Source organism: Typopeltis vanoorti, chromosome 20 (genome assembly GCF_054136105.1).
Source record: "Typopeltis vanoorti isolate ZY-2024b chromosome 20, IOZ_Tvanoo_1.0, whole genome shotgun sequence".
NCBI classification, from domain to species: domain Eukaryota; kingdom Metazoa; phylum Arthropoda; class Arachnida; order Uropygi; family Thelyphonidae; genus Typopeltis; species Typopeltis vanoorti.
The window spans coordinates 24,098,073-24,116,708 of NC_143568.1; the positions used below are offsets into that span (position 1 = coordinate 24,098,073).

Here is an 18,636-nt window from a genome sequence, read left to right on the forward strand (position 1 = left end):
AGAATCTCCTTATCTCTACAAGTCACTGTCCTCTGCATCATTCCCAGAATTCTTTGTGTTGTCCTCACAATTTTGGCAGTGTGTCCTCTAAATTTCAGATTCTTATCTACTATCACCTTAAGATCTCTTAGTTCCTCCACCTCAACAGTATATCCCCACCAAGTTTAAATTCTACATCCTTTCTTTGTTTCCCAAATTTTAAAACCTTACATTTTGCAACATTGAACTCAATCCCATTTCTGTGCCCATTCACTTCATTTATCAAGTCTTCTTGTAAGGCCATAACATCTTCTCTACTCTTCATGGTTCGTCCCAACTATGCATCATCTGCAAACAACTGAATTCTAATTGATGATGATTGATATCATCATCACTGAGAATGAAAAAAACAAGAATGAGCAAGTCACAACTGAAGGCAATACTGATTTTTTTTTTTATAACAATGGCGTGGTAATGGTTGACTGGGTACCAGAGGGTCAGACAGTTAACCAACATTATTACCTTGAGGTTCTGGCCAAGCTGAGAGAATGCGTGAGGAAGAAGAGACCCGATCTGTGGAATGCTTGGATTCTCCATCAGGACAATGCTCCAGTCCACACTGCACTGTCTGTAAAGCAGTATCTGCCTGATAAGAAGATCCTAGTGTTGGACCATCCACCTTACTCACTGGATTTAGTTCCATGCAACTTTTACCTTTTTACAAAGTTGAAATCTGCATCGAAGGGCACTCATTTCATTCTGTGGATGAGGTAAAGGAGAAAATGGCAGCGCTACTGAAGCAAATAACAACTGATGACTTGCAGCACTGCTTCCAATAATAGAAAATCCGTATGCAACGGTGTATAGATAGAGGAGGGGAGTATGCTGAAGGGGATAACAATTAAGTTGTACAATTGTAATAACAAACCACATTTTTGCAACCAGTCTCATTATTTAATAGCCCCACCTTGTTATACAAACATAACAGCTCATTCCTGGATCTATATCAAGTTTCACTTATACCACTTATTAGATGTGACTTCTCCAATACCTTCTTCGAGCCATTTCTTTTTCTCCTTTCTCATCCGAGAACCTTAAAATTAACTGTTTTCCCTACATACCAGTTCATCCCTACACAACCTTTCACATCCTCATCGACCTTTCTCACACTGTATTCCCCTACCCACTTCTGAGGCACCCTATTTCCCTGTCTGTTGTGCACACTTGTTCTCTCATTCTATACACTCATGCTACTCCACTTTGCAGAATAGAAAATAAATACCTTAACATATGGAAATCCCTGAGGAAAATTTTTGAAGAATTACAAGGCTAATAATAATAGTGTCTGCTGTATTTCTGTTCAGGACACGCTCTAGTCATTACTAACTCTATGTTCCAACATAAAGGAATTCACATGCAGGGAAGACAAGAAATATGAAAGTTTCATTGACTGTGTTATCATTCACAGCAATATCTTCATGTTAGTTCAGGACACAAGAGTGAATAGCAGATTTGAAATAGGAAGTGATCATCATTTAGCTTTAAGTTGAGTGGGATTTATAGGATATAAGATTGAATATGTGTTATAAGATATTGGCTGATAAAATTTTCATTATATGGAAGGTGGGAATAGCATATAGGGGTATCCATGGAAGTTAAGTTTATTCATGATTAAGAAAAGGGGTGAGAGCTAGATTTTTCTCTTGCATAGCACTGAGCGAGTGAGTGGAGTACTTTGCCTCTTGAACTGGTGAGTGCATCTAGTGTGAATGAGTTTCAGAGAAGGTGTGTCAGCTAGTTTGGATGATGTATTGTCTCCTTCAATGAGGAATTGACTTTCTCGAGGTCTCAGATAGTAATAATAATGGTATTAACAACAACAACAACACCTAACATTGAATTGATAGTCTCATTAATATTTGCCAAGTTCCAGCCTATTCAGATCATTCTGCAGGCTGTGTATATCAGTGGCATCTCTGATGTCCTGTCTATTTTTGCATTATCAGCAAGCAGTTGAACACCCCCTATCGAGTTCTTTCTAATATCATTAATGAATAAATGGAAAAACAGTTGTTCAAGGGCTGATCTCTGGTTACACCATTAGTCACCTTTAATTTGGACAGATTCCTGCCCACTGTGTACTACTTCCTGATGCCTCTATGAGACACCCAGTTATCCAGGTCAATAGTTATATTTCAGTCCCATATCCTCCAATTTATGCAATAGCCTTTCATTGGTAGCCTGTCAAATGCTTTAGCAAAGTGTAAACTGGTGTAATTTACACTTGTCTCCAGTTACTACAAGTGTGGTCTGAAAAGTTCTTGGCCTAACAATGAAAAAACGAATTTATAATTTCAAAATTATTTTTATTTTTCAGCATAATCTCCCTTAAGACTAATACATTTATTTCAGTGATGCTTCAGCACCATTATCCTGTCCCTGTAGTGGTTCTCAGTAAGATCTGCAAAATACCCCGCTACAGCTACAATCACCTCTTGATTCAAAGAAAAACGCTGCCTAGCGAGGAAGAGTTTTAGTTTTGGGAAGAGATAGAAGTCAGAGGGAGCCAAATCTGGGGAATAGGGTGTATGTTCCAACAATTCATAGTGCAGATCCCTTAATTTTCCCATTGCCACAACACTTTTGTGGGCAGGTACATTGTCCTGATGAAAGATGATTTTTTTCTTCTGCAAACCCAGTCTTTTCTCACCGGGTTTGCAGAAGATTTTTTCGTGTAGTCTAGTTAAAAGATCGGAATAATATTCCCCAGTTATTGTTTTACCCTTTTCAAGATAATTAATAAATATCCCAAAACACCGATGCCATGAGCTTTTCTGCTGATGAACCGACTTTGTCTTCTTTGGCGCTGAACAACTGGCTTCTCCACTGTTTTGATTGCTGTTTGGATTCTGGTGTGTAATAGTGAATCCAAGTCTCATCCATAGTAATAAATTAATGCACAAAATCAGTTTTATTCTTGTTAAAATGCTCCAAGCACTGTTCAGAGATTTTCATGCGACTCTGTTTTTGATCTGCTGTGAGCAACCATCTTGTGCAAAGCTTTTTTCATATAAATTCTTCATGCAAAATATATTCTACACATTCTTTTGAAATGCCTATCGTCTCAGCAATTTTGCACACTTTGACTTGCTGGTCATCCTATATCATATTGTGTACTTGATCAAGAATTTCTGGTGTTGTTACACTTTTTGGATGTCCTTCATGTGGATCATCTTCAAGTACGGCCATGTTTAAACTTGGTAGCCCATTTCATAATTGTCAAAAACAAAGCAGAAGAGTGCCCATTAACTTTTATGAACTTTGAATGAATTTTGTTTGGCGTTAAACCTTCTTTTACAAAGAATTTTATAACTGCATGGTACTCAATTTTATCCATTTCAAGGGATGCAAACACCACTTTTGCTTCAGACAGCTGTATAAAACAAATTACTTGATAGAATGACTTGCAATTTCACATGGATGCTTATTACAGATGTACCAACTTGGAAAAAAAATCTTGCCAATAGTGTTGCCATCTATGGTCAAGGCCATATGTGTTCAAAAGTAGTAATTTTGAACAAATATTTTTTCAAACATCAACTTCAGTTATAGAGAAAATGACAAAATTAAACTTTATTATTCAAACAAATTAATACACACTACAATTTCTTAAATTTACTGGTTTTGTTGCTGTTATATTAGCAGCATTGTTTTCTTGTCGGCAGGATACTTCTTCATGTAGTAACTTATAGTCAACAAAAGAAACTGCTTCTGGTCTTCATCGCTGGTGTGCAGTTTGTTTTATTCATCTCTCAGGACCACACCTCTTTCTGCAGTGTTATCAGCAACTCTCATTCATGAAACAGTCTTTTTTTCTGACCTTGTCTTGTCTTCATTCCATTCAGCAGCATTGTTGTTCAGGAAATGAGTGGGAAGTTCAGTGATAGAGAACAACTAAGTGTTTGGGAGCATCATAATAACACTTAGTTGTTATGATGCTTATGATAACTCATAAGCATCATAACTCTTAACATAAGCCTGAACAAAGGCTTATGCTAAGAGTTATGATGAAGTCTTTCTGTTTGCAGAGAAACAATTTTGGCTAGGTCTATTGTAGCATGTATTGCTCATTTCATTGGACTGTCTTCTCTGGACTTGTTCAAAACTTTTACACATTTCTGTTACATCTCAAAAGAAACTTTGTCATCAAAAATAGCAAATGTGATCAACTCTTCTTAAAGGTATCTGAGGTGACCTTGGAATTTTCAAAGTGCAGCATTTTCAGTTGCTTAATTTATTTCCTTGCACAGGTAAATGTCTTTCAGGAACTGCTTCATTTCTTTCTGCTTCTTTGCCTACAAATTCTTTACCTTGTATTTGCTCTTTCTAAGATTTTCCCATTCTTTAATTACGCCTACTTTTTCTGTGGCATGTTTTTTCAACTTTGTAGGTATTCTTGCCTTTTTTTAGATCACCAGAACATCCTGAGCTATGGAATGGAGTGCTTCCTTTGTTGTTTGTTTAATTGCCTTTCTATAATTAAGGAAAACAGTGCCATGACTTCTTTTTGTGGAGTGGAGTTTTGAGTGGGGCAACATTTTCCTAGAATGGTTTCTTGTTCTACCCCCTCCATTCTATGAAAAATTACTTCCACATTAACCTTGTTAGAATCCCTGACTAATCATATGTCCTAATCATACAATTGAGGCATTGCAAATTGCATTCCCTGAACCCATCTTCATACCACACATTCCAAATACCAGTTACAACCTTTAGTGAATATTCTCTGGACCCTTTCTTTTCATCCTTTATTTTCATCCCCATAAAAATCAACCAAATCTGTGCACAATAATCCATATGAGAGACTTGATCAAAGGCTTATGCAATTGCACCATAACTTTGTTAATTCTGCATGTAAGAGTCTTCCATATCATTGTCATAATCTGATGCAATGACTTGACAAATTGTGCACTATGATCCCTGACTTTCAGATCTTTGTCCACCATCCTTATCGAATGTATATTTTGCATCCCATCAGTGATTACCAAATTTCAGAACCTTACACTTTGCACAACAAACTGAAAGTTGCACTCACTTGTCCACTCATACATTCTAATCTCTCATGTAAGGCCAAACCTCTGCTTGACTCCTTAATGTGCTCTATAATTTTGCATCATCTGCTAACAGATGCATATCTCCAGTTAAACCCGTCCTGATGTCATTAATATACCAGTTGAACAACAATGGCCCTGAAACAGACACATGTGGCAGACCCTTAGTGACTTTCCTCTTTTGGGATAGCACACCCCCATATACAACTTGCTAATACCTATCTGATGGCCATTCCCATCCATTTCAGTTTCATTACCTGTTTATTGCTTTGCAACATATTACATGCCATGGTGAATTCTAAGTAGAACTGTATATCCATCTGCCTTGTCTGATGCATTCATACCTTGTTATTCTATGTAAGTAAGTTTGCAAAACATTCATAGTGAAGAATTTATGGAAACACAACACATGTGTTAGAATAATTACTTTACTTAACATTAAGCAAGTAACAATCGACATTTTAACCTCTGTATCAAGGTCGTCATCAGGAAACTTACGCATGTACAATATACAAGCTACATGCCATTGCACTATACAAAAGTAAAATGAATCTAAATGTTTGTTAATCATTTATTCTAGCCTGACCTCTGGTGAGAAAAAAAACATGCAAAAAAACAAACATGTTGACAATCACAGAGAATACTGCTATCAATCTATTTCTGTATCTCTTTCTGTATCCTAGCTCTCACTAATCTCTTCAATAATTTGCAACAGCTCCAGATATACAGATTTCCCTATAATTTTTAGCCACAGCATTATCACACCTTTGAGCAGTTGAACAGTTTTACCTTCTTTCCACTCTTTTGAGACTTGTGCTGCTATGAGACTCTTATTAAACAGGTATGCTAAGGCTATCACCAACTCCCTAGAATTCCTTTAATACATAGTATGATGTATCATCAAATCTTATTGCCTTATTAACATGAAGCTTATTTAATTCCTCATGTATCTCATTCTTGCCCACAAGCAATCCTTTCCCATTTCCTCTACACTTGAGCTTCTCAGTTTCCCACACTAATGAGGATGAAATACCCTGATGAATTGCCCACTGAATACCTCTACTTAGTCCTCTGCAGAAGTTACCAATCCACCATCCTCATCCTTTAACATTGCCTTATCATACATAGTCTTGCCATGAATACTGTTACAGCTTCTGTACCCCCCCCCCTCTCCCATGCTGCCCACAGAATTGTGCGAGCCTGATTCCATTAGTGGTGCTGTGTACAGCCAGTATTTGCATGTTAATCAGTAGAGAGAGAGTTGGCTAGCTATACAGATTAACATGCAGTGGGGGGGGGGTCATGAGAACCATGTAGTTGTAATAGCACTTCACAAAGTTGGAATGCAGCCACCTGTTATTTTCAACACACTAAAAACATTTGGGATCAGTAGGATGTTTATGTATCAGACTGTTAACCGTTGTAATGATACTGAAGACATATCTGACCACCAAAGTCCAGAGTGTGAGAATGCAAAAAGTGATGTCACGAGCGATTAATGTTTCACAGAGAACAATGTCACATGTACTAACTGATGACCTGGAATGAGAGACTTCTATTGGACACTTCCTAATACCACAACTAATGTGGCAGAGGGTGATAAAATCAAAGGCACTTCTTTGGCAGTGCACAAACAGCAGACACATGCTCATTACAGATGAGAAGATTTTCATCATCGAAGAGTCATTTAACCCAAAACGATCAGGTATATGATCCAGATGGTAGCATAGCACCCAGTATTCAGAGAGGTCATCACCCCACTTAAGTGATGGTTTGGTGGGGTGTGCTGTGTCAGTGGGTATCCAAGTTGCATTTCTGTGAGAAAGGGGTCGAAACCTCTACCAAAGTGTATCAGGGCATCATGTTGTAACCTTTGGTAGATTCTGAACAACACTTTATTTCACTGTAGGCAGTGGACCTGCACACACCACATATTATCATCTGATTGGCTCTCTGAAAGTTCCAATTTAAATGTGTTGGGCCAGTGCCGTAACGAGGGCATGGCGAAAGAGGCGCCGCCACAGGTTCAACTAGGTTTGAGGCACAAAATGTATAAAATTTTTGTCATTTTTGGGATGGGGGGGTGCAAGTTAGATACTTGCCACAGGCGCTTCATACCCTGGTTATGTCACTGTGTTGGACATCAAACTGTGGTCGGAGCATGAGAGAGTAGCCCACAAGAAATGACATCCTCCCAGCATTGCCAGCCTGAACTTTGATTTTGAGCGAGCAGTGGCATTGTTTCAGTTGGATGTTGTGTGTGCTGCCATTGATATGTGGCCTCACAATTTCAGGTGTACATGAAGGCAATAGGGGGACATTTCGAACACTGAGTGCTGCTATATGCATGCTATACATGTGGTTTGTATCTGTTGAAAGCGGTAAATTATTTACTGATAGATTAAAGGTTTATTGTTCTGTTCAAGATTGTAACAGTGTTTATGGCTAGACTAGGTAATCATTCTTACTTCTACTTGTGACATATCAGAAAAGCTGTCTAGGATTTTTCTTGGCCTGATTTTCTACTTGTACTGCACTTTTGCTGTCCTTACCAACTGAGTCACCTTCCTGACTTGCCCTTGAAATGCAACTAATTTTTATCATTATTCATCTTGTGCTGCCCCACAGTATCTTTCTCTATTAGATTTCATGCTTTCATTCATCCATTTTACACCTACCTTATTCAGTCTGTTGACCTTCAGAATGTATTCTATTGTCATTGCTCAAGCAGCATATATCTCCTTCTTGCTTAAGTCATCATTCCATGCTCTAACTTCAGGCTGTCTTCTAAGCTATTCATAACCACTGGCCTTGTCGGTCCAGATATATCCTTTGCTCACAGAAATCTTGATAAGGCTAGCCACCAGCAGGTGATCTCCTAATGGTCACTCTTTTCAACTTCGGGGAAAATGTCATAACCTCACTCACAATCACATCTTCAATGAAATGGTTAGATGTAAGACTAGGATTACATCAAGAAATTCATTTTCCTTATTTTCCTCATTTTCTGCAAAAGTTATCTCTTAATTTCATTTTATATTACTACTGTATACTTATGACTCATAATCATTTCCCACCCCCCTTCCCTTGTTTACAAACATGAGTACATTTCTTCACTACCACCCTCTCCTCATTCTGTAGTCTTCTTGTCATTCTCCAACCATACTGCTTCAAAACCATTGTCACTGTTTCCTTCTTGTATCTCTACTTATGTGCAGACATAATTACCTTAATGTGATCAGTTGCACTCTTCCTCTTTTTTTGTCTTTTCCATACTCATGAAAACATTATACCATGCCATTTTTGTTCCGGTTAAAATATCATCCTCATCCACCCATGTCTCACTTATTCCAACAATTTTTGGACAAATAAACACTCACTCAGTATGAATAAATAAATACATAAATAAACACCAATTTCCTTTTAGTTCTGTAACCAGTCCTACCTATGCCACATATTGGTTCTGATTTTCTCACACTTGTCCATGTCAGCTGGTTGTCTGTGTCATTAGCTGTCCGCTCTCCAGCCAAAACGTTGTGGGTTTGAATCCTGCTGTGGGCATGGATGTTTGTGATTGTCTGTGAAAATACTAGTGGTGTTGGTCAGCGGTAGATGAAGAAGGTAGTTGTGGTTGGTGGAGTAGTGGAGATAGAGAATTGTAGAGTAGATGCCCTCCCTCAGTGAGTCTTTGGACTCCCTGGAGGAGTTACATAAAAAAAATAATAATAATGTCTCACACTAAGCTACCCCTCATACATCTCAGGATATCCTGTTTACATCCTTTTTTATATTAAAATTAGCATGCTTTCAGATTGAAATAGTTTAATTTCAGATTTTTACTATAAGTTATCTATTAAGTATAATTTTTTGTAGGGAAGTAGCATGCGTGTTGGATATAATTTTGGATTAAGACATAAGGAAGGTAATATGACAATTATAATTCCTCTTCATGAAAGAGGATGGTCCTTTTTGACTGCTGCAGGAAAACCAGGCCGAGTAGTGCATAGAGAAGCCTTTGCCCTTGTTCTCAATGATGTTACTAGGTTGATGATTCGAGCAAAATATTATACTGATCAGGTTCAAGGACAGTAAGTATTTTTATATAATTGTTAGCCGAATGTATTGTTTTTATTATTCTCCATACACAAAAGTATATTCTTTTCTATACAAGTATGTTATCCAAATGTAGTATTTCTACATGCTCTGTGATTACATCTGAGGTTAAGTATGAAATTTATGGTACTGTAGAGCAGTACTTGTGAAAATTTATTCAGAAAAACCATATTGAGAAAGAGGGAATGGTGTATATGGAAATTACTTTTGAGCCTTCTGGTGAAAGAGATGGAACAGCAGAAGAATAAAATAAATAAAGACGAATAAAGGATGAATAACTAAAATGATATCAGGACTCTGGAGTTTTGGTCGTGAAGAGCATCAGCATTTGAGAGAATATGGATTACAGAGATTTGGATAGGAGGAAAAGAAGAGATATGCTAGAGACCATCAAGTTAGTTAAAGGATTCTATCAGATTAATACAGAAGAAATTATAAAAAGAGTGGATGTTAAGTAAGATGGGAAGAATGAGAGGTCATCCCTGGAAGTTGTATAAAGATGTAGTGAAGAAGGGTGCGAGGAGCAGATTTTTTATGTGAAGAGTTGTTAGTGAGTGGAACACATTCCAAATGTGTTGTGAGTGCAGGTGGTGTAAATAACTTCAAAGCACATTATGATAGACATGTTGCTGGTTGAGTGGGCCTCCTGCGATTGGTCTGTTGACTCCATGGAAGTTACCAAATAATAATAATAAATAAATAAATAAATAAACAGGTAAAAATATAACAAGAAACATATAGCAAAATTGGCATGAAATCAAAAATGCAATTAGGAATTATTATCTTCAAAAAGTAAAGAAAATACTGATAATAGAAACTGAAAAATCAAAGCTTTTATTTAGCATTTAAAGCAAGTATCCATCAACATATAAACATGAAATAAAGGAAGTTGAAACATGAAAATAAAAAAAAGAAAAGGAAAGAAAAGAAAAGAAAAACCTAGAAATAGCAAAATGAAAAGTAGAAACATTTCAATATCCATATTAAAGGATGCAGATATAGAGACTGTAGTTTTCTATAAATGACTCACTGTGAACAATTGAAAAGTGACTAAATAATTAATGCAGAAAGAGAATTTGAATACTAGCATAACTCTGAAAGAAAATGCCCAGTAGATACTTATTGAATTTAATATAATTTCCAAATTCAAGACCCAGATGATATTGTAATGAATAACATTTAAATTCATACATTTAAGAAGATATATGTGAGAGATGTATGCAAATATTATCATGTCAATAAGATTTTATTATGTCTTGCAGCATGATATTCCATTATGTGGAGAATGCAGCAGACCAAGTGCTTGCAGTTTTGTTGTCAGTAGATGAGCAACAAGATCTCACTTAAAAACAAAAATAAACAAGACTACAATAAAATTGTAACCATTCCATACATTAAAGGGATATCAGACAAAATAAACAGAATACTACAGAAATACAACCTTAAAGCCAGCTTTAAACCTCCTGCAAAATTAAAGAACTTTTTCAACTCATCCAAGGATCAACTCCCTCCACTGGCCCACCCTAGAGTATACCATATTCGTTGCACCTGTAATTTTCCCTATATAGGGGAAACAGGATGCACAATTCCTATCAGAAAAAAAGGAACATAAATGACAAATTAAATATAACTATGGTAAAGCTGGTCTTTCTGATCATACCCCGAACACTTTACATAGAATTTACTAGAAAAGCACCTCTTGTTTACATCATACCAAAACATGGTATGGATGTAAATTTAAGGAGGCCTGTGAGATTCTTATTAATTACCCTAATCTTAACAATAATGATGGTCTAAAAATCGAATATGGAAGGCACATATGCTACCCACAGAATCTTTCTTCCTAAGAGTTAATTTTAAATAGGACCATAGGTAATTCAGGTTCCTAAATCTAATATAACAATTGTCATGTTAAATTAGGACATCATTTTTACTATAACAAAACTATCTATATGAAAGAATGTTTCTCTGATGTTGTCTTAAATAGAATATAGCTTTGATGTAGTTAATTTATTTTATTTCCTTTATTTATTGTAATTTTATTTTATTTTCACTAGAGGTCAGGCCAGTAGAATAACTGTTGATCAAATCATTGTCTCTTCAGCATACTATGTGAAATGTAATTTAGCTTGTCTCTGTATATATATATATATATATGTGTGTATACTACAGATAATAACCTTAATATGAAGGTCGAAATGTCAGGAAATTAAAATAGTTATTTATGACACGGTTGTAGAGTTCATAATTTGTGTAAAATGAAACAATATTTCATTTGGGAGCAACACAGAGGAATTACCAAAATATACATACATTCTTACATTGCAAGTTGCATTAAATAAGAATCGAGTGAAAAAGAAGCTTTGTCACGATTGCATCACTGATAAATTTATCTTGTTTTGAGAAATCATTTAAATACTAGTCACTGTGTGTTTAGAACTAAATTATCAGTTATGATATATATATATATATATATATATATATATATATATATATATATATATATATATATATTTATTTATTTAACATTCTAGCTTATTCAGTGTTGAAATGGAAATGGCTAAAAAGGAATCTACAAGTCTGAAAAAAATGTCATCAGTTGAAATGTGTGAATGTCCTCCTGGCTATGCTGGATTATCATGTGAAGTAAGTTTTGTTTTTTAATGCCAATCATTGAATAGAGTAAGCTTTTGACTTTCAGTGCATTATGATAATCTCTCTCTCTCTCTCTCTCTCTCTCTCTGTGTGTAAAAATAATTTCCTCTCATATGTTTCTTCTTCCATTTACATCTTGTTTTCAATATTATCTGAGCATCACAATGGATTCCACAGCTCATCATGAGAGGCTGACATTAACTGTTATTCACACAATGCCTATTATACATTTCCTTAACCTCATTTGCTTAATATTTCATTCCCAACCACTTCTGTTAATTTGCTCTACTTATTCATCACTTCCCAAGCAAAATTATGTAGCTGTCTTATTAAGTTACCACCAAAAGTCTTTATTCTCTCCCCTCCTGTTATAGAATGAAAAATTTCTTATGTAGTTGTCCTATAAAGACCTCTTGGGGTTTTTATAAGACACAGCTCTTATAGATCCTTACAGCTCTTCTTATAAGAAGGCATTCCATAGATCTGTAACCATTCTAGTTCACTGTTATTTGAAGATTAGATTTTTTTTTTAATTTGAAGCATGGTATCAAGTAGAATGAGCTGGCAGAAGTATTTCTGGCTGAATGCATTGTAAGTGAATGAGTTTGAGGACTGATTGCATTAGGCAATGCATAAGTTAGTTTGAGCCTTCCATGATGCATCATGAGATACTGTGGAGGCATCTGAGTAATATTAATTAGTAAAATATAATTTCAAAGAGCTAAAGTTTATCAACTGTTTCTGTACTTTTTTGTGCTCTAGATCTTTATGAATCTTTTTTTTTTTTTTTTTTTTTAGATAAAAATATTGTAATTTATAAATTGCACCTTTTTTTTTTTCTTTCTGTTTTCTGTTTCTTGTGCTAATTTCTTTTGGTTGTATTTTTAAATTTCAAATTTCTTTTTTATTATTTCTTTTCATTTTGCTATTTATATAAAGCTGTTTTGTAATACTTACAAAAATATTTTGATTAGTTATGTGAGCCAGGATTCAGAAGAGTTAACAACACAGTACTTGGAGGAATTTGTGAACCTTGCCAGTGTAATAATCATGCAGATATTTGTGATCCTTTCTCTGGAACATGCTGGGTCAGTTTTTAAATTTATACTTTTCTTTTGTCTGTAAATTCAAATTTCTCCTATTTTATTAGTCTACAAGTACATAATGCTTTATTATTATTATTATTATTATTGTTGTTGTTATTATACTGTTCATACATGAAGATCAACAAACCATGATCATTTCTACACGTTTCCATTCTCAGGCATTTCATTCAGTCACCCTCTATAGAAATGATCCCACTACTCACACCCCTGCTCACATCCTGCTTAAACAGTTTCCAAGAATTCCCATTTGTCTCTTGTCATCCTTCATTCTATGAAAAGTTTTTTTTTCACATTTTACTTTAAACCACCATCATACTAATGTATCTTAATTACATCACCCCTAACTACTACTACTACTAATCCTTCTATCCTTCTTTTGGATGAAAGACTTACAGAAATTGCAGAATACACTGAAAAGTAGAGATCAGGGAGTTATTATCACTCTTAAAAAGCTTGAATACAATTACGTCTGACTACTCTGTACTGATTTGGTTAGCTTGATTTCTTGAGTAATTCATGAAGAGAATTGAGAGTTGGGTAATTATTATTATTATTACTATTATCCAGGCCTCCATGGAGTCAAAAGACTCATTGTGGGAGGTCGTTTTTAGGAAACACAAAGCTTATCATACTACTCCTTGAACCCATTGACTGTTCCTGCTCCAACCACTCTCTCAGGCAATGCATTCCAAGGTCCAACCACCCTCCACGCAAAGAAACCACTCCTCACCCTCTTGTGCACAACCTCCTTTCGTAACTTCCAGGGATGGCCCCTTGTCATCGCTCCTTCCCGTCGTTTCACCAAGTGAAAGACCTCTCCAATGTCTACCCTGTAACTGCCTCTCAACAGTTTAAAAGTCTTGATCATATCACCTCCTTCATCTATCCACAAAACTCTGTAGTCCACATTCTTCCCTCAGTCGATCCTCATACTCATATTGTATAGTCCTTCGTTAAACCATCTTTGTTATCTGCCTCTGTACCCTTTCCGCAGTCACTTTATTCCCTTCAAATCCTGGGGACCAAATATGAGAACAATAGTCTTAAGTGTGGTCTGATAAGGGCCTTATACAATGGAACGATAACTCTTTTATCTCTGCAGGTCAGCATCCTTCTCAATATTGCAGCAATACTCTGAGTTACCCTCACCACTTTTGCAATATGCTCCCTGAATTTCAGTTTTCTATCAATCATCACCCCCAGATCTCTTGTCTCCCCTACCTCCTCCAGTACAGCTCCTCCAATCGAGTATGCATCTTCCCATCGATGGATCCCAAAACTCAAGACTTTACATTTTGCTGCATTGAACCGACCCCCCCCCCCCCATTCATTTGCCTATCTGTCTAGTTTATTCAAATCCTCTTGCAGGGCTGCTACATCTGCACTATTTCTGATAACCCTTCCCAGCTTCACATCATCTGCAAACAACTAAATGTCCCCTTGCAATCCATTGACAATATCATTGATATAAAGGTTGAACAATACAGGTCCCAGTACTGATCCCTGTGGAACCCTCCACTTGTAACCTTCTGCTTCCTTGATATTGCCCCACCATACACAACTCTCTGATACCTATCAGTCAGCCAATCCTAAATCCATTTGACTAACCCGACATTTAAACCCATGTACTGCAACTTAAATATCTGCTTATCATGTTGCACCCTGTCAAACACCTTTGCAAAATCCAAATAAATGTCAGTATATGCCTTTCCCTCATCAACTGCTGTTGTCACTTTATTATAAAAGGCAATGATATTACTAAAGCCAGAGCACCCCTTAACAAATGCATGTTGATTCTCACAGATAACATTACCCTCATCTGCCCAATGCTGTATATAGTCCCTCACTAATTTCTCCAAGACCTTAACAACTACTGATGACACACAAACAAGCCTATAATTAGAACTTCCAGTCTGCTACCACCCTTATGCAGTGGTACTATCTTACCTTCCTTCCATTCCCTGGGTACCTTTCCCACAGCCCAACTTTTATTGAAAAGCCAGGTCAATGCTGGAGAAAGATCTGTTGGTAGGTTGGTTTAAGATTTATTGGCACAAGAACAGCAACTGTGCCATAGCAAAGGTTTCAGCAGTACACAAGGTCAAAGATTGCAGCAATACACAATTAGTCAAAGATACATAATATTTACTCATTGATGTAGAAAAATTAAGTTAAGAAATTCAGTATCTACATATAAGTAAAATTACGGCAGTACATAAATAATCAAAAATAGACTACTAAACAATATGCATGTACAAAAACCAAGCCAAGCAATGCAGTATCTACATATAAATAAAATTACAGCAAAGGTTAGAGCTATGCACAAGGTCAAGGGCTACAGCAGTACTTAAATAGTAAAAATTAAAAGATAAACTAGTAAAATAATATTTATGTACAAAACTTAAGTTAAAAAATGCAGTATATATAAATAGAATTATATATACTGCATATAATTTTATTTATATATTTTATATTAATGTCATATAAAATTAAATAAAATCAAATGTGTTTGTAAAAATTAATTCTTTGTAGAAGATTACAATGTCATGCAATCTGTCTTAGTCTGATAACATCTGCCTCAGTGTATATGGCTTGGCTAGATAGGTAAAATTTCATTCCTTTCTCATGTAATGTGCTGGCAGTCCAACAGACTGCCAGCACATGACAAATAGAGATGCACATTGCATTTTTCACACACAGGAGGGTCATCAGTAAATACGAATGTATAAGATGATTCTGACCTATGCGGAGCCTAGCAAGAACAACTTCCTCTCTTCTCTTTCTATGTTAACTAGAATGCCAGTGCTGGATTTCAGTCTTAATGTCATATAATTTGTTTGTAAATGCTTCCTGCCATGATGCCACTGAGCAATTAGCTTTGATCTTATAAACAGTCTGTAGTTTGTAAATGATATTGTCAAACAGTACATGAAGAAATATAATAAATTTAGTTTAATCCTTTATCCAAGTGTAAGCAAACAAAATTTATGCTTGAGGTATCTTCAGGACTGAGGCAACTTGTGGACTAAGATGGACTAAGCTCTCATCACTTGTCTGAAACGAGTATCTCCCATAATGCAAAGTACATCTCCTTGCGGACATGGATAGATGGACAAGAATCAGAGTGGGCTGCTCTATGTACATTAGACAATTACAGTTAGACAGATGATGGAGTATGAGACTTCTATAGTTGACAAAGTGAAAGGTTGCAGGATTGAGTGCAAAGCTGGTATGGAAGGATGCTGTTATGTTTGGTGTAAGCAGTGTTGTGAACATTCATACCCACAGCTTGCATAGCATCTTTAACATGCATACCAAAATGATGTATGGCAATCTGATGTGTGTGTGATATTGAGCTTCCCAACGCAGAGAAAAGAGACTAGTTCATGTAGGATGATCTGGAAGAGACTTTTTCTTTAGGGCATAATTAAGAGACGACTTTTTTTGTCTAAGTGACAGAGTTGTTTAATTTGCTTCCAAATAAACACTGAGTGGGTGATGTGTGAAAGGCACTAGTAGCTATCTGTATACCCTGCTAATGGATCGATCCAACCAATCTTGCAATCTGTCATTCATTAGAGGACAGAGTACAAAGGAGATTCAATGTTCTCTTACACTTTTCTCTTAGTTGATGAATGTGTGCAAGGAATGTAAGTTTTCTGTCAAAGATGAGTTCCAAGAATTTGGCTTCTGTTGCTACTGGAATAACAGTTCATCCTATTCTTAATTCAGGATTTTGGTGAAGAGAGTGCCTTTTAACAGAAGTGTACACAGACATTTTGTTCTGTTGAAACCTGAACCCATTACTAAGAGGCCATAGAGAAACATGATAAATTTCTTGCTGAAGTTGTCTTTCAGTTAATATCATGCTATAAGAGTAACAGTAAATTGCAAAGTTATCAACATATAGAGCATTATATACAGTGGGAGGAAGCTCTTCAGTGGTTGAGTTAACTATGATAGCAAAAAAGTGTTACACTTAAGACAGAATCTTGGGGAACACTCTGTTCTTGATGATATGGTAGAGATAGCGTACTTCCCACTCTGACTTTGAAAGTTCACCCAGACAGAAAGTTTTTAATAAATAGAGGAAGGTGTCCTCTGAGACCTAGGTTATAGAGATTATAGAGGTCTTTTATTTTGTCATATCTCCAGGCTGTGTCATAAGCTTTTTCTATGTCAAAGAAAACTGAAACCAGATGTTCTTGCTTCAGGAATGCATCTCCTATACAAATTTCTAAACAGATCAAATGGTCTAAAGTTGAACGATGAAAGTCATATATTAAGAGAAGAAGATCCATAAAAGATGATGGTAGAGGTTTTGTCATTTCATAATGGATGTTATCAGGTCCTACTGCACCACGGTGAGGCAGTAAAAGAGTTCTTTTTGGTTCCTTCATAACCAATGGCTGATTGTATGGCTCAATCCCATTGGTAGAAAAAGTTAGCCTTTGTTTCTCTTGCTGCTCTTTCAATATTAAAAATTCAAGAGGATATGAAGCTGATGTTGAGATTCTAGCAAAATTTTCTCCCAAAGCATATGCTATTGCTTTGGGATCAGCAGTAACACTTACATTATGGACTAAGGTAGATAAACAGTGTGTTCTATATCTGCCTTTTATTTTCCAGATTTTATTCCATACAATTTTTGCACTGGTCATTAGATTAATTGATGAGGTAAATTGGATTGAAGATAGTTTTTGACTCTGACAGCTCGCATAAAGTGCTTTGGTCTGAGCATGCTTAAAAGCTATTAAGTTTGATGTGTGAGGTATCTACGAAATACACTCCATGCGCTGTGTTGATTTTTTTTTTTTTTTTGGCTGTCTGGTATTCTGGTATTATTCCACCTAGTCTTTGGATAGAGTGGAAATCAAGATGATGATGTTCTCTGTTACATACTTATTGCTTCATTGATAGGTGTTTGACTGACTGTATCAGCATTAAATTTTGAAAGATGGGAAAAAATGTTCCAGTCAGCCCGGTCCATTTTCCATATGGTCATCCATGTACTATGGTTCCTGTGAAGACGTTGTGCAAGGAACAGGAAAGTGATCATTTCTATATATGTTCTCTTTCGTGTCCCACATGAGCAGTGGAAGAATGAAAGGAGAAGAGATTGGAAGATCAATTGCAGAATATGAGTGGATAGGCATATGGAAGAAAATATTGAGTCTATTATTCAAAAGGGAGAGACCATTATTGTCAAGGATTTTTTCAGTGATTTGACCTCATCTATTTGTCTTGGCACTACCCCACAGAGTATTGTGACCATTAAAGTCACCCATAAGAAATATGGGTTCAAGCAGTTGCAAGATAAGGTTGTCAAAATTGATTTCATTTAACGCAGCACTTGGTGGTAAATAAATTGAACATACTGTAATAAGAAATCCCATGGATAGGCAAATCGCTACTGCTTCCAGAGCAGTGTTAAGCTGGACATGATGGAAAGGAGTATAGCTGCCCACTAGGATAACTACTCTTCAGTGAGCAGGACCATCACCATCTCTGTCCTTGCATACAACAGTGAAATTTCTTAAGGTAATCCTCATTAGGTCTTAGGTATGTTTCCTGTAGACAGAAACAGAAAGATTTTTTTTTTTTTTTTTCTGTAACAAAATCTGGATATTATTGATATTCTGGTGAAACTCATGACATTTCCATTGCAAGCA

General features: G+C 36.1%; 1 protein-coding gene across 1 annotated transcript in view; it reads left to right on the top strand.

Annotated features, from left to right (window-relative positions):
* LOC150095284 (laminin subunit alpha-1-like) overlaps positions 1-18,636 on the top strand; it is a 1,249,242-nt gene that overhangs the window by 312,191 nt on the left and 918,415 nt on the right. Inside the window, exons 15-17 of the mRNA XM_090410638.1 lie at positions 8,964-9,178; positions 11,738-11,849; positions 12,833-12,946. Of these exons, the coding sequence (XP_090266764.1) occupies positions 8,964-9,178; positions 11,738-11,849; positions 12,833-12,946 (441 nt within the window). The remainder of the gene's footprint in view (positions 1-8,963; positions 9,179-11,737; positions 11,850-12,832; positions 12,947-18,636) is intronic.